This window comes from Cygnus atratus, chromosome 3, assembly GCF_013377495.2.
Source record: "Cygnus atratus isolate AKBS03 ecotype Queensland, Australia chromosome 3, CAtr_DNAZoo_HiC_assembly, whole genome shotgun sequence".
Classification (NCBI taxonomy): domain Eukaryota; kingdom Metazoa; phylum Chordata; class Aves; order Anseriformes; family Anatidae; genus Cygnus; species Cygnus atratus.
In genome coordinates, this window is record NC_066364.1 from 49,619,481 (window position 1) to 49,645,954 (window position 26,474).

Genomic DNA, 26,474 nt, shown 5'->3' on the forward strand with positions numbered 1-26,474 from the left:
AAAATATTTCGCAGACAAAATTATAAAGTGAATGGATAATATATAATAACACGTCTTGATACTGACAGTTCAAGAACACACACTAATGGTTTTATCGTTTCAAGGTTTTCAGTGCTCCTTCCCCCAGGAAGTAAACTTGACTTCTACTTTGAAATGGATTTACAAGATGTTACACATAGCTATTTCAACATCAGCATTATAAAACAGTATGTTAGAAACATGAAAGAAAGAAGGAATTTGTACATCTTAAAAAGTGAGCTATTCATAGATCAACAAATGTATTTATTTATTTTTTTTAATTTAGTTAGGATAAGTGTTCATTATTCTTCAGATAACAAACCCAACAGTTATAATGGAAATCCTGGACTAGATGAGTTGAAAAAGCACCATGCACAATAGTCTTAGTGTGGTAAACACTGAAAAAAAATAGCACCTGGAATCCTGTAACAGATCATTTAAAACTGGTCAAGTAGCTGGCGAAGATACGGTGCCTTTGATAATTCTCTGCTCACTCTGGATAGCTTGAAAAGTACGGGACAGTTCAGGGAGACACACTGGATCTGTCGATCAAAGCAGCCTGTACAGTTCTTGCATATCTGGATCGCACACGAAAAAAGCAAGACAGATTATTTTAAACTTAACGCACGGCTACAAAGCTACAAGACTAGTACGTCCTTGACGTTTTATCAGCAGAACAGGCAGAGCCCTGCAGGCAGCCAGCACCAAGCTTTTCCTGAGCACAGAGGCTCCAGGCAGCTCTCTCCTGCCCCTGCCGGGCAGGTAATTTTGGTGCTAGCGCCTGGCAGGCAGACATCTGCTGCCAGCTGGGCACAGGTCAACAGCTTGGCCGTACAGCGTGTTTTTCACTTCTACTCATACGTGGTGGCACTTGGGAAAACATGCTAAATAGCTGAGTGGATTCAAGTGGGGGCAGTGTGGTATACTCATGATAAACCTACCCTGTAGAAAAGTTTCCTAGTGGAAAAGGACAAAAACTGTTATTCTGCAGTTACTTGCTATGCAGGAAAGAGACTTCATTAATAAGCTACTCCTATTTCAAGATAAGCTTCAATTAGAGCTTTTACTTTCCAAGTCAGAGTCAATCAATCCCAAGACCTAAACACAAAGGCAGGTCTGACTGTTCTCTTTGTTCATGGAACTGCTCATTAACATAGCCAACGCTGCTTGAAAGTATTTTTAACGTGAGATACTTGATTGAATAAAATAGCAGCAGGCAGAGTTTTTCCAAAGGTGTTTTTGGAAAACACAATCTGATTAGTTTTCAAGAGAACTCCCCTGCTTTGCTCTTTTATTTTTCAACCCTTCCAGTACCTGCCACCCCCAACAGTTCTTCCAAAAACTCAGCAATTTGCTTCCCATCCACACCTGTGTTTTGTAACACAAAAACTTTGAGCCCTCCTACCATTTGCATAGTTTGAGCAAGAAGTCAAAATCGGATCAATGAACTCCCTTCCTCTGCTTTTAAAATTTGTTCCTGTCTTTCTTTCCTTGTGAGAATCCTTTGGACCAGCAGCCCTCACAGCCAGACCTGCAGCAGGATTCAATCGCTGCAGACTAAAAACGCGGACAGGAGCTGTGGAGGAGCAGCCCTGCTCAGCCAGGTCGCACACGCTGTGCTGACACCAGCCCCCTGACCTGCACCTGCGACCTTCAGGAACAGGATTTAAATTGGGTTTGTTCTAGAATCGTAACCACCAGCAGAGCCTCAGAAATTACAGTCTCCCCTGGTTCTTTTGAAAGAGGCTGGGCCTGGTTTGAAACCATGGGACCAAACTAATACTCAAGACGCTTTCAACGCTCAGTTTGTGTCTTGTGAACAGGTCTGTGGCCCTAATCTAGGGCAGCTAAGTTTTAAGCCAAGTTTTAAAATAACATGTGATTCAGTGGCATTAAACTGATACATCGGTTTTCTGCTGGCTCTGGAACATTTATAAGCTAGGAGGGCCAGGAGTTTGCGCCATGAGGCACATCTAGATCAGGACACATGCTCTTACTGACAGGTTGAGTCAGCAAATACTGACTAAAACGATCCCATGCCTTGCTGACCTGGTGCACGTTGCAGTGACAAGAGAGCAAAACCCCTGGTCCTTCCGCAGGGCCGGACCAATCCGCCCAGTTTTAATTTATTCCAGAACAAAGGCAATGTAAAAGGGCGAGGGCACCACAGGAAAACGCATCGCTTTCCTTTCCTGTCATTTACAGTGCAGATGAGAGCCACTGTTGCAAAATACAGCAAGAAAATAGAAGTCCACATCTTAGTAATGTGGTATTTATGGATCGAGAATTATAATGGTTTTCTAGGAACAGAGCCCCGTAGGAACGTAGCTAATTAATGCCCAGATTACAGGGGCATTTATATCCTTGCAATTCAGGCAAGTAATCAAAATGGTTCATGCGCGAGTGCTAAAAATGATTTTAACAATAACAACAAAAATAAACCCAAATATTAATTTTAAACTACTGCAGTACAAAAAGTAGGTGAGGGCACACTTATGTTTCCGAAAGGGGAGGCACAGTGCTTTGCTGTAACGTATTTGGGAGCACAGTCAGCTACCCTCTTAATTGACTTCTAGCTCAAGGGAAAAAAAACAGCTTGGAAAATTTGTATCAAGAGGAAAGGTAACACAAAACCCCAAACTAGAACACATCCACATTATGGACACAGATAAATATTTTTTTCTGAGACAAACATTTTTTGTTTCTGGAACATCATCAGTTATTTTATAACAAAAGCTGATTTTTTCAATGTATTTTACAACCCTCCATCAACACTGTTATAAAAAGGAACCTAAAAAAACACGTAAGATATTCTTAACAATAAAAAAAAAAGGAAGAAAGGAAAAAAGCATCTTTTGTTCAGATCCTCTCCGCCCCCTTTGGCTTCAGTTTTATGCAAAGCTAAGGAGAGTAACAGCTGCTACGCTGCCTTCAACGGCAACGGGAAAAGCAAACAAGTTATAACACGTTTAACACCAGGGCTGCACTTCCTATTTCTGTTGAGGGTATTCAGTAACACGCTGCTTTGAAATTTCAGCCTCTGTCTGTGGTTGACAGACATCTGACAATGCTTTAATCATACCTTGACCAGCTGTTCTTGCTTACGCTCCAGCTCTCGGATTTCTTGGTTGAGAATCACTGCCACATGCTGTGGCTGGCTTCTGCATTTATTACAGATCCCATACTGGGTCAGTTCATCACACACGGGACAGTGTAAGGTCGTGAAATACTGGGAGATTGTGCCTTTGCGTCCTTCCAGCTCACTGCGGGCAGTGGAGGCAGTTTTTTGAATCTGATAAAAAGAGGAAAGGAACTTTGAGGAGAGCAGCTTGCAATATTCCTAGATTACGCAGACTTTTTTTAATGCAGTATGGAAGCGTAACATAGCCTGTGGGGCACGGGTTCATATGCAAATTATTAACGTGGATTGCATCGCTCTGAGGAGCGCCTGCCCACGCACTATGACCTATTTCACAAGGAAGCTCACCAGAAAAGAGAAACAGACTAACTAAAGAAATCCTAAATCACCGGGTAAATTCCTGAGCTCATCTCAAACCCCGCTTCCTGCAGTTGTTCATCTGTGTGCTGACCTGCTGCTACACATGTCCTGCTGCAGCTCCAGTGGCTGCAGTTTTGGAAACAACCAGCTTAAAATTTCCGGTGATTTTTAAAAAGTGTTCCTGCTGCTCTGGCATTACCACCTTTTCTATGAGGAGGAAAGATCTTCAGAACATCTTGGAAAAACATTCCAACATTGACTGAGCAGAAATTTAAATTAAGTACAGCCAGATACATGCATATACAGCTATTACCTAAAAATAAACAATTACGGCGAAATATTATTTTGAACTACAAAAGGAGTCAGAAAATAAAGATGTCAGCGTGATCAACCTTGAACAGAAGGAAAAATTTGCTAAGTGAAAAAATCACACACAAGATCTAAGAATCAGGCCTGCATGTTTAGGCGTCAGACCACTGCCTTGTAAAATAACTAACCTTCTCTGTTACCTCCTACAGGCCTCATTCTCTGAAAAAACATGATAAAACCAAGCACCGCATAGATGCACTGCACGTGTAACCTGTTTGTCCTCAAACACACTTACCCGTGGCAATTCGTGGTACCAGCTGAAGACATCTATGCCGATCAGCGAGAAGACCCTGGCCAGCGGTGGCAGAATTTGTTTGGTAATGTAGTAAGTGGCATTCAGCCTCAGGTTGGGATCCTGCAGGACTTCAATGGGCCGTCTCACCAGCTGGATCAGAGGCAGTCCAGGCATGCCATACACGATGACATAGGGCACTCGCTCTCCAACTCGTGGTTCAGAGCGACGGTCATAGGCAAGCATTCTCCTGTTTAAAAATACTTTTTACAATGCACCCAGAGACAAATTACAAGCAAGCGAAATAATTGTGAAAATTCCCCATCTGGTGATATTTAGTAGCTCTGCAGAAGACTGAAGTTGGCGTCTATTAGGAAGCACAGGACCAAGTTGTTTTATTTTTAATCTGTCTCAGGATCAGACCCAAGTTTTAGAACCTGGAACATGAACACCAAAGACACCTCCTCTTTCAGGTCACTTGGATTTGCATGCTGGTTGCTTTCTATCACGTCTGTAAAGAAATATATTTATAAAGAGCAGCCACAGCACTAAAACGAGCTCAGGAACCCAGAAAGCAAAGGACTATGCATTTGGAAGGAGGAATTAATCCAGGAGAGGAATTTTATTTATTTAAAAAGCTTGACTTAATTTGAAGACATATTAAGCAAGGTAAAACTGGCAAAAAAACCAGCTCCCATTATTTATTATGCTATGTAAGTTACTTTTTAAGAAATTAAAAATTATGCCTGGTGATGTGTTTCACAGCACTGAGAGAGATTAGTATTACAGATTTTTAACTCTAACATATGCGATATCTATGAGCGATGAGCAATGTTTTTGCTGCTCATCAAGCCCCTTTACAAAAACAAAAGCATTGGTAACAGCAGAGGACACATCACTATACAGTCTTGACAAGACACCTTACTCTTGAACATGCCTGGCTTTTTCCGGGAACAAGGAACGGCTTTCCAGGACTGTCTGATACCTGACCTCTCTCCAAACACACAAGACAGTCAGGGCTGACTGCTGCAATAATATCTGAAGGAGACATCTCACTGCTACCTGTAACTTGCCAGGACAAAGGTTAAGGGGAAAATCTATGATCAGCACTTCTTAATTTTATTACCTGGTGATTTCCAGGGCTGGTACACAGGATCCGGGTCTGTAAGCAGAGCTCCCTCTGTACTCTTTCGCAAAGATGAAATCTTGTATGCTGGCTTTTCCTTCCAGTAACTTCATGCACTGATTCTGAACGTACTGTTTGATCTGACTTATGTCACGTGTTTCAAATAGCAGCTTGATAGAACACTCAAGTATCTTTACAACCAAAGGAGAAAGGTTATTTTTAACTCAAAAATAAGTAATTCCAAATAATTCAGTTAAATTATATGCAAGTATTAATACACTGTTTAGGAGAAGTGTAAGTTGTGAACTAGGATGTTAATATGACAACAGGTTGCCCTCTCTTCCACTCACATGTTACTGAATGTTTTTTCTCAGGTTGACACAAACATGAGCCTGCAGTTCACATATTTTCTTCTCACACTAGTTCTTTTTGTAAGGAAAGAGTTAGACATTATTGACAGTAATTCATATTTATAAATATAAGGATTAAGAAGAATGTGCCTGGGACACTGGACAATATTTAAGATAGCAATGCAATCCCAGTGTCAATCAGTCAGCTTTCTGAAATTTCACATCTTTCATGACATGACCATGCTCAGACACTGAGATTGCTTCATCAATTACAGAGGTTTTTCAGAGTATGACAGATTTTTTTTTTCCTGTCATTTAAGACGTTTTGGTACGACTTTCTGACTGCCTCAACAAACAAAAGAATTGGGATTAAAAAAGAAGAATGGAAGTAAATCCTAAGTGGTTACCTTTCTTACTGGGATAAATTTGTTTTGACTTGATTAAGAACAAGAGACTTTTCTTTTTAAAATCCCAATACACAGCTTAAAATAAACAAACAATTTTATTTTAAATGAATTATCAGCTGAACTTGATTTCTGTAAGTGAGTCATTTAGCAAACACCCTTTAGGGAAAAGTCTGCCTCACTCATCTTGGAGTTTAACTTACTTCCCTGTAAAGTGAATTGGATCAAAGATGGTCTTCTAGAGAACTTACATGGAGCTGAAGGTTTTTATGGTTTTTTTAGGGGCCAAAAGATAGTAATTGTAGAAACTGCAAAACCTTGTAATGCTGCACAAGTTCTTCAATTTGTTTTCCAAACTACTCATACCAGAAAAACAAAGTCTCAGACAGCTAACAAAGACTAGAGACTCTGAGAAAGGATAAATATGCAATAAAATAACAGAATACTGTGACTTTTTTCAGAAAGAATGCATGAATATCTTACCTTGGAAACAGCAGGACAGGAGTCCCTTCGGACGGTCTCTATGCCTTTTGCATCAAATACTGGGTCCTTCTGGTCCAGTGTTTCATACATGTAACCCACGTACCTCTTCTTAGTTTGCAGGACACATGGCAAGTAAACCTGGAATGTTTAAAGAGAACATAGCCCACTCTGACATTTGTATTTGTTGACAGTATTGAATATAAGGTGGCTCTGAACATAAACGGTTTCAGTGGGGTTCGGTGGTATTCCATTCTTGAATTGCTTTGTACTTCATCTAGCTGTAAAAGACAGGCAACCTGAAGCTCAGATGCAAAGTGATACGTAGTATAATCTGAGCATCCTTACTTTTCTGGATTGCACCTGCCAGCATTTTTAATGCAAATGTATTATCCCTCTTTCTTAAAAAAGACAACAACTTCATTTTAAACATTAGAGAAGAAATCTGTCTCTGCAAAAGTAGTGGTGTTTGAACTTTCTGATCTCAAATTTCATCTAATTACGGGGTGTCTAAAATCAACTAGCATCCTGATTTGGGGAAAGCATGCTTTTTGGATATCTATGCTTAGAGAACAGTTTCCTCATAAATGGATTTTTAAGGTCACAGTCTCTTTTGCTTCTCCTCTACAACTTTTTATTTCATTTTTGATGGTCTGAGTATTCCTTGAGCAGTTTTAGAAGAAAGAATGGGGAACAATTGCTTCTCAATATTACTAGGATAATGCCACATCTTCCTGGCTCTGCTGGGAAGAGGGAGCAGTGAGTTTAGACACCTGCACATAGGTGTTCCACTTCTTTAACAGATGCTCCAGCTTTGAGGCTGTGTGTTATACATTTTCCTCTTCCTGTCTTAGGAGGCCTCCAAAAAACTCAGTATTTTGACCCACAAGTGAATAAGGGCACTTGAAGTGAAGCACTTGGACATCTGCTCAAGCGTATCTTTACACCTAGTAATTTTTCTGACTAATTACTCCTTCAGCTTAATGACACGGGATTACCTCAAAGAAATGGGAAGGGTCTCTGCATATCAGTCAGCGAGGAAAGGTTGCTATGCCTTCCACAGGTATTCTGACTTTTCTAGTTAATATTTTTCTACTGTATTTTCACTGAGAAATGGTAATTTGCTTATGAATTCTGATTGAACTTCTTGAATCAGGTATGTACTTTTAAAATGTCTAGAGCATCTGAACTAATTACTAATGACTTTCCAAGGATAAAATTCCATCAAAATTAGTATCACATTGCCTCGCTCTTCTATGGCTTGCAGTCATTAGTACTTCTTTCAAAAGCCTGCTGAATGAATGTTTATGATTTTTCATTTTATATGTATACGTATCACATGGACATATCAGACACAGACACAGACACAGATTTCTAGGTTGGAAGAGACCTCAAGATCATCGAGTCCAACCTCCGACCTAACACTAAGTACTCCACTAAACCATATCGCTAAGCTCTACATCTAAACGTCTTTTAAAGACCTCCAGGGATGGCGACTCCACCACCTCCCTGGGCAGCCCGTTCCAATGCTTAATAACCCTTTCGGTAAAGAAGTACTTCCTAACATCCAACCTAAAACTCCCCTGTCGCAACTTTCGCCCATTCCCCCTCGTCCTGTCACCAGGCACGTGGGAGAACAGACCAACCCCCACCTCGCTACAGCCTCCTTTAAGGTAACTGTAGAGAGTGATAAGGTCGCCCCTGAGCCTCCTCTTCTCCAGGCTGAACAAGCCCAGCTCCCTCAGCCGCTCCTCGTAAGACTTGTTCTCCAGACCCCTCACCAGCTTGGTCGCCCTTCTCTGGACTCGCTCGAGCACCTCCATGTCCTTCCTGTAGCAAGGGGCCCAAAACTGAACACAGTACTCGAGGTGCGGCCTCACCAGAGCCGAGTACAGGGGGACAATCACCTCCCTAGCCCTGCTGGCCACACTGCTTCTTATACAGGCCAGGATGCTGTTGGCCTTCTTGGCCACCTGAGCACACTGCTGGCTCATATTCAGCCGACTATCAACCAATACTCCCAGGTCCTTCTCGGCCAGGCAGCTTTCCAACCACTCATCTCCCAGCCTGTAGCTCTGCTTGGGGTTGTTGCGCCCCAGGTGCAGGACCCGGCACTTGGCCTTGTTGAACTTCATACAGTTGGCCTCAGCCCATCGCTCCAGCCTATCCAGATCCTCCTGCAGAGCCTTCCTGCCCTCGAGCAGATCGACACACACACTTAGCTTGGTGTCATCTGCAAACTTACTGAGGGTGCACTGGACGCCCTCATCCAGATCATCGATAAAGATATTAAAGAGGACCGGCCCCAGTACCGAGCCCTGGGGGACACCACTTGTGACCAGCCTCCAACCAGATTTGACTGAAGTGTGCTGATATCCTGAAGTGTGCTAATGCTGACTGAAGAATAAACATCTGGCTAGGAATTAATGCACTGGAATCACTTCAAGGGATGGTGTACATTTTCACTACCAAGTTGCCCACACTTGTTTGGTAACATGCATATAATATCAAACTGAGGGAGACATTTCCAAAACTTGATGAGATGGGAATTTCAAATTGCCTGGTGCTGCCACGGTAACAAGCCACCAGGCATCCAGATGTGAAAAAGGGAATGTTTCTTTTTGTGGTGCATTCTGCAGCGCTCTTCTGACAGGGTTGCTAAAGCATTAAGAAGGAGCTGGCAACATACGCACAGAAACAGTATGGTGCACGACTGCTGTATATCATTACATGAAGTTAATGTCCAGAAAAATCTTTTATCTTCACATTGTTCTTAGGATAACAACGCTTTCACTCAACACACTTGCAGTAAAACATTCTCCTTTTACCTTTTCAAACTTCAGTTTAACAGGTTTGGGGTTTGTTGCTGTTACAGCTTCAGCAATTTCTTGACCAATCTTGAAAGACTGCTCCTTAGTTGCTCCTTTCAAGAGTACAAACATGCTACAAGAAATCAGACATAGGAAATAAGAACAAATCTGTTCAGCATAGTTCCTGAAGCTTATAAGCTATAGCTTCCTGGTGGCAAGGCAAAGACGCAAGCTGTTAACAATTCTGTTCCTTGCCTTCATTTTGAAAAGCCAAAAACCTGAGAAGATTCAGTGTTCAGTCTGAGATCAGGAGTGCCAAACGCATGATGAATGCTGGGGCTCTCTTGTAGGCAGGGAATGTGATGGCTCCAGGCACCGCAAAACTTCTGAGTTCTCAGGAGAGAACTGTAGAAAGCTCTGGGTACACTGTTTATTTTCACTATGGCCACCAAGAGGATTTTACTTCCTTCTCCCAGCAGTAATTTTTTAGTGTGTGTGAAACTACTACAAATTTAGTATCTTTAAAATTTCAAATCTTTCATCAATTTTGGCTGAAAACATTCACCGGATTCACAAGATATTAAGGAGGAACAACCAGATAAGCTGTTTCCCATAGCAGAGAAATGACCCAAATTTAGCACCAGAGATGGGTCAGCCTACAGCATGGCCATCATTTAGAAGGACGATTGACTAAGAAAGGGGAACTACTTATATAATGTATTTCATGCGGCATATCTTTGTATACTTTGGTGGCTGCTTCTGAACTGATCCACTTCCGAAACTTAGAAGAGTGCCTTCCACTGAGCATCAACGCGTAATACCTAATACATTATAAATCACTCTGTTTTCCAAAATAAAAATGGCATCAGAAACAGGCACAAAAATGCTCATTCAATAAAGATGACTTGTATTAATTCACACCTGAAAAAACGTGTTTATTTTTCCTCTCCTTCCTGTTCCATAAAATTTACAAAAGAAAGAAAACCTTCAAAGTGCTTTCTAAGAGTACTAAAAGAAACTCCAGGAAAATGAACATTCTTTACTTTGCATCATTCTGCAAGACAGTAAGCAACGTCCCAAAGAGGGTTCGTCTACTTTTTCCAGTATCATAAATCATGTTGACACAACAGAAAAACATATACATGAAGAACTATTACGATTTTAAAACATTGTAAGATACAGACTGTTAGTTACCTGTCAGTATCACCATACACAACGTGAGCACCCCATTTTTTGGTATCATTCACCAGTTTTATAGCACGCTCCAATGTTTCTCTGGCTTTGTGGACAATGCTATCACCAAGCTGCAATGTCAAAGAGAAATTGAAAATCTTTATTTTACTGCTGAAACCAATACTAGCTCTTGGTAAATGCTGGTAACTTGGCGTGATCTGTTTAAGAAAATTATTATATTGAGATAATGTATTGTACTTCATTGTTTAGAAGAATATAATAAAAATTAAAAAGGTTGCTTACATCACCCTAAAATAGCAGGAATTAAAGGAAGAATGATCAAATTACTACCAAAGGAATGAAAATAAAATTTAGTTTAAACTTCTGTAGGCACATGAAAAGTATAAGGAACATAAGAAGATTGCTTAGGTTTGTTTTCTCCAGTTCTTGGATTCTGCTGATTCCTCCTTTTATAACAGGTATCAAAGAGCTACAATGTTCTATTTTATTTTCACCATTAGAACTGCAGTGCAGTCTACCTTTGGAGAGATTTCTACAGAAATGCCAACTGCAAATGTGTTTTTTAATAGGGAAAAGATTTTTTTTTAAAGTACAACAAAAACAGTACTACAAATAAACAGCTTTTATGATGGTACTTTGATTAAATGTTTCAAATAATAATAATACTATGTTATCTTACTATTTTTTAATAATTGTGTCTTTCCCACTGTTTTTCTGTATTGTTATCTGCAACCCTTACCTCAATGCATGGCATTCTTCCAGAAAAATTAGCAGCAGTGTAACCATATGTAAAATTTGCTATATATTTAAGACCCAACTGCCGAGCTTCAAGCATTCGAGTTATAGCCTTGTCATGCTTGTAAGCCTTCATTGACTGTTTCACCATTATCCTAGTCTTCAAGATTTCTTCTAGCATTCTTGGCAGCACACCTTTTCTTACCGAAGGCTGCCATAAAGGGAACAAAGGAAAAAAAAGGTTAAAAAGCCCAACCAAAACAGTTAAGAGTAGAAGCAAAACCTAGAACTATGAGATAATCACCGATAAGATGAATAATTAGCAAGATGCCCCAGGCACCAATGGTTTGGCTCGTCATGGAAATATTACAAGCAACACACAATATGTGCAAAGCTCTTAAGGGCAGGGTTAATAGCTTTTTGTTGTTTTCATCAGCCCTGCTAATATAATGTTTAGAAAACCTTATTAACTAAAATGGGACTTCAATAGTTAACTTGCTCTATTAATTCTCAAAGTGCTAAAAGGTGAAGGAATATTATTTTTTAAAAATTCTGCAAACTTTCTTTACCTAAAATTTTGTTTTACATTAAATATACATATGCTGATGACTGGCTCATTATTTGTATGTGCTCCAGGCCATATTTATTAATTTCATTATATATCAGCCAGCAGCATGCACAGCATAAAATAAGAACAATAAAAAGCAAGTCAGGGAGTTTCATCTCCCAAACCATGACTCCTTGTCTAGGAAAGCATTGTGCTTTTCAAGCAGGAGAATGAAGTGTTACACGCAGATAATTACTGTTTGATCCCCAAACTGCACAAGTAAAATACAGTTTAATTATAGATAAATAAGCCTTTGGTATAAATGAAAGCATGAAGATGACATTTTATTTTTTGAACTGTCAGAAGTTCAGCATGCTGACAAATATCAACAAACACTGGGAAATGAGAGACTGAACCTCCCCCCTCCTCTGTCTGCTCTTAATGCAGCAAAATAAAAACTACAACATCAATTTGATCTTAAGCTAGACAACCAACAGGAAGTAAAAATGCCTGTCACAGAGCACTAATGTCATTACCTTGACAAAAGCCACTCCACTGGGTGACACTGTGATATCATGCCTAATCTGGTAAAGCAAGTCAGGAGGTACTCGCAGAGATGCGCAGCCAAATTTGAACGCATCGTATCTAATAGAGAGAAAATTAAATATGATGATGATTCGTTCATTTACAGCCCGACGAAGCAAAAGCATCAACTCACATTAAAATGCTGATAATGCCAGCAAGGACAGAATCACAAGGTATAAATCTCAAGTATAAACAAACATACCACCATTTAAATTTCTTAGCTACATGCAAAACACTCTAGGAGAAAAGCAGCAATATATGTCTGAATTCCACGCAGTGTAATTTACCTGCCGTGTGTTAATACATTACTTCCAAATACTGAGTTAGTGGAAGCCTCTAATCATACCCTAATACTGTATGGAAACCATGCATGTCTACCAAGTAACATGCTGCATATATTTTCTTCCTACGACTTCAGAATTTCCAATCAGAAACTTGAAAGCTTGCTGGTGACACCTAGTAATCACTGCATGCATCTTCCCATTCTTCCAAATATTGTTTTCTAAAGGTAATTATAATGAGAAGTGAGATTTCTCTTCTTTTTTCCAATTAACACACTTACTGTTAATCTCAATAAAAGGTGCTACATAAAGTAACTAATTGTATTTTTTCATTTTGAGTAGTTAAGACAAGAGTGAACCACAACTCTTAAAAGAGGACAGCAATTTATGACCATACAGTGGAATAATACTAGTCCAGTTTTGAAAATACAGTAGATTTATGTTTCAATTTATTTTGAGGCAACATTAAAAACTAGTATCAACACAGCAATGCAACATGTGTACACACATGCACATACACACAAATTACTATTATTATTTTAACGGAACAGAGACTAATTCTGTAATCAAAAAGCACATATTGATGCGCATGTGGTTGTGTGTATACACACATGCACACACCCCCATGGTTGATCTTTACCGTCTCATATTTTCTAACAGAAAATGGTGCTATTCATACATATCCATAATTTCCAAGGACAACCAAGGGTTCTCAATATCTTACAAAGGATGCTGAAGTCTCTACCGAATCAAAGTTTGTAAGGGAAAGAAAAATAACTTACTTTCCTAAATTTTCAACATGTCCCAGGCAGGTTGAAAAACAGTAGTTGTATGCTATCACAATGGAAGGATATAACGACTGGAAGTCTAATACAAGAACAGCGTTGCTGTAAAAGCGGGATTCTGGCTCCATTATTAAGGGAACACATTGAGGGGCTTTCATCTGAGCTCGCTGCTGGATACTGGGTGTCACAGGAATATAATTCATTGGCTTTGCAACACGTAGCATCATAGACTCCACACGATACTGCAAAACAGATTGGATACAGTCATTATAACTATAATTCCAAAAATGTAGAATAAATATGGATGTATTAAAATTATATAAATATGCACTTAGATTTCCGGAATTTAAGGTACAGACAAATAGTTTTCCGAAATAAACAACTATACTCTTATTTGTAATGTATATTTTCTATCACACTTAATGGAACTTTTCATTGTGTTTCCTCAGCATTTAGCCCTAACTTTAAAAAATAAAGTACTTCTGAGTGGTATCTATGGAAAAAAACAAAACAAAACAAAATAATAATAATAAAAAACACACAACATCCAGCTCAGGGTAAAATTAAAAATCCAGCAGGCTACGAAAAATTATACAGCCATGCTACAGTCAGTGAATGAGCATTTGCTAATTTCTATTTTTGTTAGACTTACAGAACATTAAAAAAAAAGATATAATGTACAGTTGGTTTGCTTACCATTTTCCATAGGAATTTGCACACAAATTTTATTCAAGAAAACAGAAAAATGACAAGCAAGCTGTGTAAGGTAGCAATTGTACTTCCAAGTTTGTGACTGTGCAAGGTAACTACAATATACTTGGCAGCAAGAGAACCAAGGGAAGAGTATGTCGGCCCATTTCTAAAGTCATTTTTTGCATTTAAAGCTTTGCACTGGGTACCATGATTTCTCCCTCATGATGCCACAAATACTACAGGAAGGATAAAATAACAGAAAGTTTAAGTACTTTTACCTTGTTCAAGATACCACAAAATGTCATCTACGGAGGCTGCCACGTTAGATTTATCTCTAATCATTTATATATTATTACAATGTTATAGTAAGGCTTTAGAAGCACTCATAGCAGGTACTCATATTATTGTATGTATTTACAATAATAATAATAATAAACAGCTGAAAATTAAGTATATAAATGTCAAAGGATTGAAAATCCTGCCTTACCAAAGAACAATCCTACATAATCCTAAAATCCTCTGCTTTGTCAGCCACTAGATAACTCTTCACAAGCCCTCTGCCTAATGCACTATATATTCAGTCATTGTACTGAACTGGTTAGGTAACACTTCATTAACTCTAATTTTATAAATGAACTTACAGAACCAGTAGCTTTAACAAGACCCTGTGACCTTACAAACAGGTTGGAGTTTGAAAGTGCAGTGGTGCAGTAGCTTAAGCTGCTGCTGCCTTCGTCGTGTACATGCGTATCCAGTGATGAGCTCAGATGCATGATGAGATGGTCAGGGAGCAGAACTGTGCAAGAACTAATTTTTTTTTCTATTTTTCAGCAGGTTCTTCAACCATCTGACTAATAGCCTATATGCCTATGACCATATCATGTTAGACTTGTTTAGTCTGCTATGGAATATCCAAAATAGCTTAATAAAAGAAAAGAAAATCACCTTTAGAACAGTCTTGTAAAACTTAATGAAAGAAAAATTTTGAAAAGAAAAACCTTAAAATAACTGAAATCCTTTCTTAGTACAAAAATCCTTTCTAACATCTGTTTCAGATAAGGAGAAAAGGAACATCTTCCTAAGATGCAGTGATTGTTCTTTGGAGTGAAAAAAGAATTATCTGAGGTAACTTTGAGTTGTTGCAACTGCCATTTCTGTGATCTAGAAAGTTTCAATGATAAAAAAAAATAACTGCACAGAAGGAAAGAGAAAAGAACAGTCAGGATTGAAAATGCTGCATGTTTCTGTTGCTCACTCCCACTCACAGCCATTTGAGAAAATGACAGGCAGAACAGTCTTCACAGGCTGTAATCATGATAGTTTAAGCATATCTATGTTGGCAGTATGCCAGCCCACCCTCCCTGTCCCTAACTGTGCATTTCTCTTCCCTTGTGGTACCTTTCTGATAGTGTGGTAAGCCAGTTCAGGGAGCTGAACCGGTGAATAGCCCTTTCTCCTCACCTCCAGCTCCTCACCAGTAAAAGAAAAATCAAAATAAAATAAGGCCAGTATAGCTCTGTACCAGCAAAAACCTCTGTTGGGTTGAGAGATGACACAGGCAGTTGCAGTCTCAGAAAGTAAGTGGCACCATTTTAAAATTGTCTTTATTCATTTTAATTTTTTAAAATTGTTAAGGAACCGACACTCTAGTTTCTGGCTGCCTTAAGACAATGTTGGTCTGTTTAGGACATTAATTTTTAAGTTGTCTTTCTGTTGACAGAATTCGGCAAAGTAATCAAATCCTGGTCAGCTAGCTGAATGTCTATTTAAGCAGAAAGATGGTAGGAAAGAATAATTATGGTAGGAAAGGAAAGACAACAGAAACAAACATGTAAGAGCAATTGTCTTCTCATTTCAGGTGCTGTTCAAGGCTCATGTGAAGTCATAAAAAAAACAGCTTAGTTAGCCTAGTCAATCAGAACCAGGGCAAGAAAAGCCTTTCTAATTAATGAAAACTCCTGGGGTCCCAAAGAAAGAGAAGGGTAAATCTGTCCTGCTCACTTTTCTTCTGATGCTAGTGTCAAGATAACAGAACCATGCATCTTGCATGACACATGTACTTAATAAAGCCAGAGCCATTTCTGTCTCATCATCAAATCTTGCCCAGTGGCCTGCTTCGCAGGAAATGTCACTTATAATATAGTCAACGCAGCTTTGCCTGCCATGGAAGAAAATCATCTCACCTCTTGATTATAAACATGTTTGATTAAATTTCTTAATGTTTTATAAAGTGTTCACTTTCAAACTCATGTAAGTGTGAAAAATATCAACCTAAAATGAAAATTTAGTGCTCTCAAAGTCATTAGAGGAGACTCAGTGTAGTAATTATATTTGGGGCAGTCTTAACTATTTTTAACAGCTACTTTTAATCTCTGGAGACTATTACTGTATTTGAATAGCCTTTCTTAACGTTTCAATTTCTTGTTATACAAAACAGTCCTCTGACCTTATGAAAATACATACACTGACTCTGAAAATATTGAAGAACTAAAACATTTTGTAATGACTATTTTGCTTTTGTGAAGTGTAAGGTAAACTAAATCTTACCTGGGAGCCTCTTGTTAATACATGTAAGAACTGAATGCCAAAAAGTCTTGCCATTTCACTTGTTCTGTCAATCAAATCCAGTTTTTTTAATAACTGGAGGTTCCCATGGACACGACTAACATAATGATCAACCATTTTCCATCTGTGAAAGTGAACACCTTGTTATAAACAATCAGGACAATGCTGCTCTTTCTAAGAAAAATGTATTTTTATGACAGCTTATTACAAACGAGCAAATAAAATTTCCCATAGGACATTTTCATACAGCTCTTTCAGAAATGTGGCACACAAGCATACACTTATGTATTCTAAAGATACACACAGAATGTGGTATAGGAACCTAATGCTAAGAAATATCTCAATAACATTCTATATCTTGTTTGCCTTACCACCCTAAAGAATTACTAAAATAGAAACCTGAGTTTTTCTTCACCTGTTCATGTTTGCTTTTTTTCCTTCCCAAGTGGAATTCTGTGGAAACAACCTTCTGTATTTGTTGAATATAAATTTGTAATTTCAACACTAGGCCAAGTTTCCACATAGTCCAAAAATATTTAAGAAAACAAATACGTGTTATTTAAGACGTTCAAATCAGTACTCACAGTATTATGAATTGTTGACATGACACAATACCAAAACACTCCAAGGAAGAGTGAAGCCCATTGTGATACGTGTTATATACTGATATTTTTAAGCAGCCACAGTTACTCTCTGAACATCTTGTACACTGTTTTGTACTATTCTTAAGCCTGGCTTGGTTGGCATGTACTGTGAAGTAACACAGAAACCTGACAGTTCATTACAAATCCTTCTGATGAACACTACATACCAAATAAAGACCTTACAGAACTTCAGAACAGTAGATCTATTCAGATACTTTGAGACTGTAACTGAAAAATAGCTTTGCTTTTTTAAATAGAAAAACAAAGATATCATATTGAGGGTATAACCATACAATAGAACACATCAGCACAGCAAAGTAAGGTCATGTTGCTGTATGTAGACTCTTCTAGTACCTGAGCTAAATTGGTTATTTCTATCTATGGTGGTTTTAGCTTATACCTATACAATTTTAAGAATCTGGCCTTAAAAAGAGCAAATAAAAAAACTCATAAGAATGGATTACCTGTAGACATCTGCCTTGTTATCAAACCAATCAGAAAGAACTCGGAAAGTAAATAAAGGAAAACGCTGATGAAGAACATGAAAGCCCACATTTTCAAAGGTGTAATTCATTAGATTCACCTGTAAAAATGCAGAGAATGTGTTAACATGCATAACGTCTTTCAGAGTCAAAGAAATCTATACTTTTAAAAAATAGTAACAACTAATTTATTACCTTTTTATTAGTATTGTTATCAAAGTGTAAACATTTATATTTAGAAGTCCCTAACTATTTAGAAGTCATGAAAGAATATCCCTCATCAAATGAAACGACTACGTGGAATTAAACAGATCACAAAGATCAGTTCTAAGTTTAGTCACAACAAAGTCTGTTAAGATTCAATCAGCTGAATGTTGAATATAAGGTCACAAGCAGCAGAACAAGTAAGTATGAGAACTCAAAATAATTTCAAGTATTTAATTTAGTACAAGCACCATACTAGCTGACTTGCTAAAACAGTTATTCTCAAGAACCACAAAGAAGTATAAAGGAATATCATTAAGAAACAATACTGGAAGAGAATGGCTTCAGTATTTTATGTTTCAGTGATACACAAAATCCATTCTCACAGAGTGGCAGACAGCTGTATTTGAAAGGGTATTAAAAAAAAAAAGAAAAAGCTATATAAACTATATGAATTTTTCAACAAAGTCTCCAATAATTCAAAAAAACACCATAAATTTAACACACTAAACTGTTTTTTAACGTTACCTCATTTCTCATCATTCTCCAAATATTTAAGGTAATTCGCCCAACAATATTTATTTCACTCATTGTATCTGACCCATATTCATCCAGCTCAGCTGCAAACCTGTTCTCCTTCTTATCATCTAAAGACATTAAAAGAAAATACATTTAGACAAGTAGACAATACAGTCAACATCAGATCAAGTTACCTCTCCGCCCATTTGAGCTGCCTAGAAAAATAAGAATTCCTAAAAACTGTTACTGATTGTACAAGATTATTTATTTACCAGTCTTCTACAAAACTGCTAAATGAAATTCCCCCATGTTTTTCCACTCTTGCACATCCCTCTGAAGATAACTCTTACTTTGGGTTCATTGAAATGGTGTCCACGGCAATATATTCTCCGTAGCGAACATATTGGCTAAGCAGTGCCGAATGTTGCTTGAGAGCTAGGTGCATGCACATTAGTGCACAATACACACACACGAGAAAAGTGATCTCTGTCCTAAGGAGTTTCTAACTCAAGGTTTTACCTTTCATGATCTTACACAATCAGAACCAAGTCATGGGAGAGAAAACTCAGCACCTTTTATATTGTGAAAGCAAAACAGAGTGGGAGCAGGCAGACGTAAATTCTGGACAACACAGATGGAGAGAAGGATACAGGAAGGAACAAATGCAGAGGAAGAAGGAACAATATGACTCTTGTCATAGTACAGTGACTACTGTACAGGAAAGAACCTCTTATGCCTTTTTTTTTTTTTTTTTTTAATATACTTTGAAATACTACTACACAAGAGAGGACAGTCCTTTTGGTATATGTCTTTCTTTCAGTAAACCTAAGGCTACAGCTTTGACATTCTTTCCTGAGTTTACATAGATTTTTTTTTAAATGCATAATAGAGTTTAAAATTCAATATGAAAACACTCTGTATTGTTAGATATATTAATCAAGGTGCTTTTAGGGCTACCTCCACAAACCTCTAGTCTTGTTCCTTCTTTTTAGTTTAACGGAAGAAGAAAGCATTTTGAGGCAATTTCCCCACAATTCTACATTCATACCTATTTTTCGTTGTGTACTCTGACTCTACCAGATATGCCTGTACAGTATCCTACTCACAAAAACTCACAGTTGCTCTACAGCTGGCATGGGGAATATCACCAGAACCATTTGAGCCTCTCTGGGAACAAAGTATAGAGAAGGAGAACTGGGCAGTCTTCCTACCTTTCAAGTGTGTGAGATGAAACGAAAAGAAGTCTCCTCTCATCCTCTGTTCCCCACTCCCTATCTTTGAGTTGTGATGCAAAGGAGGAAACAGGAGGCCACAGTGCACACACAAAAAATGCCACTACGCACAGGCACAGTACTCACTTCTCTTGTGGTGTGTCCTAATGACTTATGAATAGTTCACTTGTAAATGGCAGAGGCAGCACCAGACTCAGCCAATAAAGCAAAACCAGAGAGAAGTCCAGCTTTCTTTTGTTAAGTTGAAATCACAGGAAAGGGAAGGAAAAGTACCTTCCATCTTTATTTCAATAGGAGGAAAGAGGAGCATACTGCTTGAAGGAGCACTTCCTGTTCTGAAAATACAGCATGTGAAGAAGGGAGGGAAATATGAAGCATAGGGGTTGGAAAAGCAAGAGGGACACAGATGGGGTAAAACCCATGGACAAGAAGGCCACAAAGCAACACAGAACACACTTGTATGTTTATGGTCATGCATGCAAGCCAACACTTTTGGCATGACACTTTTGGGAGGAGCTCAGTGTGAATTTCCTTATCTTTCTCCTGCGGTTCAACAAAAGAAGATACTTACCTTACAATAACCCTGGTTCTTAGAAATATTTCAAGTGTTAGTATTCCACTTCTGGGTGTACATCTAACACCTAGCACAAGAACTCATGTACTATGAGTAACAGTGCTGTGGAGATCATGTCTATGTCCTGCATGCCCTCCTGCACTTTATGTCCAATGGTATTAAGTAATACAACCCTTTATTCCTTCACTAGAACTAAACCCAAGCTGTGTAGGTAGGACCCAATAGATGTAGGGATGGAAGCCTGACTCTGAAAGACATAGGGACATCACCAAGAACCAGACAGTTCCTACAGAGGTAACCCTTCTTTAAGGAACTCTTCATGTGTATTCCACTTCTAGTAATTCGAACAACAGCTTATGTTATGAAGGTGTGTACTAATCAGAGCTTTGCTGATTTAACTGTTGATTCTGCAACAACCAAAGTGCAGGCAAAGTTATCTTGCAAGACAAGAGCTGTGATTCAGCCTTTGAGAACAAAAGCAGACACACGAGTTGCTGAACTGAAGTTACGAACCCATCCTGAAATGAAAAAAATAGTTGAGTCATAATTCCACAGTAGAGCAGTAAGCCCTTGTGATCTTTGAAGGTTTAGGAAACCTTTGAGTGCAACGCTTACCATTACTCTTACCAAATAGATTGCTAATCTCAAGGTAGGTCAAAAGGTTTTCTGAACATCCTTCAATACATCTTAAGATTGTACCCAAAGGCATTATTATTGCAACCACTGTATCACCTCAGTTCGAGCCATCAAAGGAGTTTAATAACAAGGTTCATCCAATTAGCTATTTTTCCTGCAGCAAAAATTTGAGATCTTTGTGCTGAAAAGAGAAACTTGTTGTGACCTCTGATGACCAACTCACACTTAAACTGTTATGTGCTCCTGCTTTTGATAGATTAAATGCTTAGAAATAGACTGAGATCCAGTTACAAGCAACTTTCAGCTGAAGATGTAAATTTTTTCTTATGTTTTCTTGTCCCTGGGTGGTCTCTGCAACCCAGACATTTTCTAAACAAGTCGTAGGTACCAAGAGTATCCAAAGTTTTGGAAGTATAAAAGGAGTGCACAAATATTCAAACGTCAAGGAAGGAGTGAGTGAACTTAGCTCCTCTAAAACATGTTCTTCTCCTGCCCAGGCAGATAGGATGCCAACATAAAAGATGCTACTGCTACGTTGGTAAGTCCAAGGATGCAACTATCCCGGTATCACGTTCTATCATGTACCCAAAAGCAGATGCCTCAGAAATAGGGGAAGCAAATTACAGATAATCCCTCTAAAGCTCTTTTAACATCTATCAATTTGCAGCCTCCTGGGCCAGACATTACTTTCATATATACAATAGTACCCAATGGATTTTTCTTCCAAGAACTTCTCTCTTGAAGTAAACAAACTTAAAGCATTCATACTGTCTTCCGGCAAGGAGCTCAATAGTTCAACAAGCCAGGGATGAAAAATCAACTCCTCTTCTGCAGCTGCCATTTGCTAGCTTCATTTGATGATTTCTGGTTTGTGTCAGGAAAAAAAAATCACGAACAACCAAGCCATATTTCCCTTTATACCCCTCAAGATTTCACAGGATTCTTACTGAGTTCTGTCTGTTCTGGAATCATACCTTACTAAATCATTAGCCACATTTGAATTACCCTCCTCATGTTTACCAGTTCTCCTATATCCATTTTGATTGGCAAGAGGTTATGAAGAGGCTAGAGCCGCACTATTTAATGTGCTAGCACACTACAGGTTTTTTCATGTATATTTCTTGTTTTTCGTTTTATTTTCTCCATAGCTTCTAATAATTCATTTGCTCTTTCAACCATTACAGAGTAACAAGACCAAGTTTTTAAAAGGACAATCATAGGCAAACACTTCTTATTTCATGGCTATTTAGTTTCTGTACAGATCTCTGACGAGCCCTGTCAAAAGCAGCTTTTTTTTTTTTTTTTTTTTAAACAAGAATCTTATCTCCCCCATCCACATCTTTTTGACAACTGCAAAGAGCTACAACACATTTTTTAGGCAGTTTTTCACTTCATAGAGCTATCTTGAATCTTCTTGGGGCAATATATTTATCCAGCTGTTCACTAATTGCAGTCTCCAGAATTATAGTTTCTATTAATTGGCTAAGTACAGACACCAGGCTTACTACTCTCCTGGATAACTTTCCTTATGTTCTCGAGAAAAAAACACCACCACAAAGAGATCTTTTTCTGAATGCTGGAGGAAAGCATCAGCAACTGGAACAGTAAAATTTCCCTGAAGCACAAGAATGGCTATTTAAAGCAAGGCTTTTATTACAGAGCTGCTGACCAGGACAAATAGTGCTCAGCAGCATCTTTATGTCATTGTACTCCAGTCAGAGAAACCACATACTATGATTATGGTGGTTACCCTGAATGACATAGATATGACTGAAGCCAAGGAGAAGCAAGAGAAGGTAGCAGAAGCACCACCAAGAACTGAAATCTTTCTGTAATTTATTTATGCTACGGAATTACAATTAGAACTAGCACCAAAAGATACACAATGCACAGAAACAGGGACTGTTCTTCAGTGATGAGCTGGGGAGAAGCTTCAGCAGCTCTATACCCCTTCTACTTTGGGATGTAGCATAGCATGCAAAATGGGGGCCTGGCAAGAAAACACACACAACTATTCAAAATGAGCTTAGGTTCATGCATAAAGGACACACCCAGAAGTGGAATACACAAGAAATTTCAAGATTCAGAAAACACTGAAAACCAGTATCTTTTTTTTTGTGTGTGTGTGTGTGTGATTATAGCTATAACAACACAACAGCAACAACAAAAAAGAGGTCCATATGAAAAGTTACTCTGCATTATTTATATGTTTATTTTTAGATTTCAACTCTTTTCCGTTGTAACTGAACTGAAAACCTACATTAGTAACTTACCTGGCACACGAGAAATCATCTGGCATAAATCAACATTTAATGCAGCAGCCCTCTGTAAGAGATAACCCCAGGAATGCATCTGGACTTCATAGCCTAACAAAATGTCTGGGTCATATCTAGAGAGGGGGGAAAAAGGAAAATGAGCTTCATATTATTTAAGAAAATATTTTCCATGAGCAGAGAATAAACAGGATTTCATTCTAATCATGGTCAGAAAAGCATTTTCATAGCATTCAAGTGAAAAAAAAAATTAGGAGTAGCATTTTCATTGGGAAAGCAATTCTTTTTTATATACTTCTGTTAATTCAGCTTTTACAAATAAAGAACAAAATCTAGATCTATCAGGTTTTAGGTATTCTGTATGAAGTGTAACTGCAACCCGACTACCTGCAGAAGACCAATCCGCAATGAAGTGTAGTCCATTCCTCAAACTTTGCTGTATTATTTTTCTTTATGAAACAGAATAGAATTTGCTACTCAGCTACTCAAATGTTTTACAAATACCAGTGTGTCCTGCATATTGTAGTGTATTTTATAATAATCAGAGGACATTGCTGGTCGTAAATGATGACCCTATTGGGAAAGTTACAACTGACAGTTGAGTGAGCTGTCAGCGACATGCAGAAAGGCAACCTCATATGGCAACTTCATCTGCCAGTTGCATTTAAATACCTCTTACTTTAAGGTAGCCTTTTCTTTCTGTAAGATACACAGGAAAAACTGATTTTACGTTGTACCTCATGCCAGGTAGAAAATTTGACTCACTCAGGTATAGGAGAAAGAAAAGACAGCTGTTTTTCAACACTGTCACTGCCTATCTTCCAGTTCAGGCCTCAGAGAGGAGTTGACTAGACAGAAGGACAAGCAAGGTGGTTTCAAATCGAAGTGTAGGTAGGAATTGGCTCAGAGGAGCCTGTTTCATCTACCTTTTCATTAGGCACTATTAAAAATGGAAGTCATGATTTGGGCAGCTGGTCACTTGTAGGAGAAGAGCTTAAGGATAACTTTGTTGTGCTGGGCAGAAAAAGACCGCCCAAACAGATTTCTGTTATTTTTATAGCCAAAAAAAGTAGCTGGGTTTGGAGTCCCAGCAGGCAGGATTCAATACAGCTGAATGATGACAAGGAGGTAGAGGACTGGAAAATAATGTGGGTCCTGCACCCACAGTCCATGCCCAACCCCACAACAGGATACAGGCTTGTAAACCTTGGTTATGGAAGAAGTCGGGTCCCTGGCTTATGGACAGGATCTCTACTTTTTATATCCTTAAACACATCAAAAAATGCCAACATTTGCTGACTACTCGATATAGGAAAATACCCCTTCCCCACTTCTTAAGTTAAAGTTATGTCACAGACATGACAAATGAAGATTCAGACTTTCATTTAACATGGAAGCGTCTCCTTGCTTACATGTCCCAGCCAAAGGTGCATGACAACTCACTTTAAAGTAAGCAGCTACTCTGAGAACAGCTCTACAAGAGGCTCTCCACACTTCTGCCACAGACACTAACATTTTGTGAAAAATATAGGGAAAAGTATCTGAATCTTCTAACTCAGTGCAACCACCTCCTTACTACAGTTTGGGCTTTTGCATCACCTAGGAAAAGCTGCAAAACCCTTTTTACTACCTACTTCTACCTCCGAAGGAAAGGCTTTTATACAATTTTTGTTAAGGCAGAAGACTTTGAAGTAAATTTTTGATTTCTCACATTCTAAAGACATTAAAAGAACCATTACAAGAACTTTGCATTTGGGGGATGTTTTGCTATTTGCTTTTAACGTCAAATGAAATGATTCTTTGTTTCTGGACACAGGTAATGATCATCTGGAGCAAAAGAAATATAAATACTAATTTCTGTTCTCCATTCAAACACTACACAGTGGCACAAAACCAAAGTTACTTGGAACTTGGAATGGACAAACAAATGAATTTAGCCTGCAGTTTCTTCCAGCTGCAGAATCACAGCATCAAGAAGAATGATCACTATTTGCTGATCAACACAACACACAATGATTGTCAACTGAGGTTCTGACACTATGAATAGCTTCGATCTAAGATTTGAAACCAAAAGAAATCATATAATATTTTATATAGTCAGGCAATAAACATCAAAAAATTAACATATTTTCATGCTAATTCTCATAACTAAACTATCCAGGTACCAGCATACCACAAAATGCTGTTTATTATTTCAAATGAAGGAAAACATTACAGGACTGGTCATTTATTTACATCCATATTTGAAAACTGGTTTCACACTGCCCCAAACGGAAAATGCTTCTATATTTTATGCAGGTCAAGATGTTACGCTGACAAGTTCTACAACAGATGCATGCTTGAATGTGAAACTTGTGAAGAACTGCTTATGTGATAAGAAAACAGTATCTATTACGCCATGGGTTGCTTGTTCTTTTACTTCAGTTCTGAACAGAAACCAGGATACTATTTGGAAGCAGCAAGTCACTGTAACTATACTAGCAGCTACCATCTGTGATGAAGGAAGTGTTTTGTGTTTTTCCTTGCAGAAGTAGTGTACTACCTCCCCTCACTTCCTACTTATTCAAAATTTGGTGGGTATTACATTCTTACTGCAAATACCCCTGCTTGTATTGCAACTGAGTACAACATTCATTCACTTCCTGCATTAATCTTACTATTCACTTTTAAGCTAGTGAATAAAACAACCTCTGTAGACCATCTGCATGTACTCTCAAGAATTGTTTCTCTGGTATCCTTCAGATGTGAAGATGTTCTACAAGACAAGACATTAAAATACTTCAGTTTGTGTTTTCAGATACATCCATTTTCTTACATGAATAAACTGCTGGATCTAACTTAAAATACATATTTTGACACAATTTTAATGTCAATTTACATGTAAGTTGGAAAATTTATCACTCAAATGATTAAAAAATGAATGTGCTAGATTTGAACTCAGATTTGAACTCCTTGCATTGACAAGGCATGTAAAGGTTGCCTATAATGGCACATTACTGAGTCAGAGATTATCACTTTGCAGTGCGTTACCTACCCTGCTTTTCCTTCCCAGCTAGACACTGCACACATACTAAGGGAAGGGTCTCATTCCAGCTGATTTAGGCATCTGAAGTCTTATAAGCTAATCTCATTATTGTCAATGAAGAAAAAGTTTACCTTTGGGTAAACTATCCCTTATATTTTAGCCACCTCTTGCAGAATGAGATCCGGTTCTTTCCATTTAACGTACATTGTGAT

At 38.3% G+C, this 26,474-nt stretch overlaps 1 protein-coding gene across 2 annotated transcripts; it reads right to left on the reverse strand.

The window, feature by feature from the left end:
* Positions 1 to 302: 302 nt before the first annotated feature.
* Positions 303 to 26,474, reverse strand: LOC118257168 (DNA polymerase zeta catalytic subunit-like). Of its 2 annotated transcripts, XM_050709862.1 has the most exons (15): positions 25,926 to 26,474; positions 23,238 to 23,353; positions 18,532 to 18,650; positions 17,782 to 17,900; positions 16,656 to 16,797; positions 13,413 to 13,657; positions 12,301 to 12,409; positions 11,222 to 11,428; positions 10,483 to 10,592; positions 9,307 to 9,421; positions 6,482 to 6,619; positions 5,245 to 5,435; positions 4,122 to 4,368; positions 3,101 to 3,310; positions 303 to 596 (listed from the first exon to the last, which is right to left on the reverse strand). In XM_050709862.1, exons 2-15 carry the CDS (start codon positions 23,314 to 23,316, stop codon positions 456 to 458), a joined length of 2,172 nt encoding a protein of 723 aa, XP_050565819.1. In that variant the 5' UTR covers positions 23,317 to 23,353; positions 25,926 to 26,474; the 3' UTR covers positions 303 to 455. The 2 variants fall into 2 exon arrangements, with proteins under 2 accessions (XP_050565819.1, XP_050565818.1); XM_050709861.1 differs by lacking the exon at positions 25,926 to 26,474 and having other exon boundaries at positions 444 to 596; positions 23,238 to 24,304.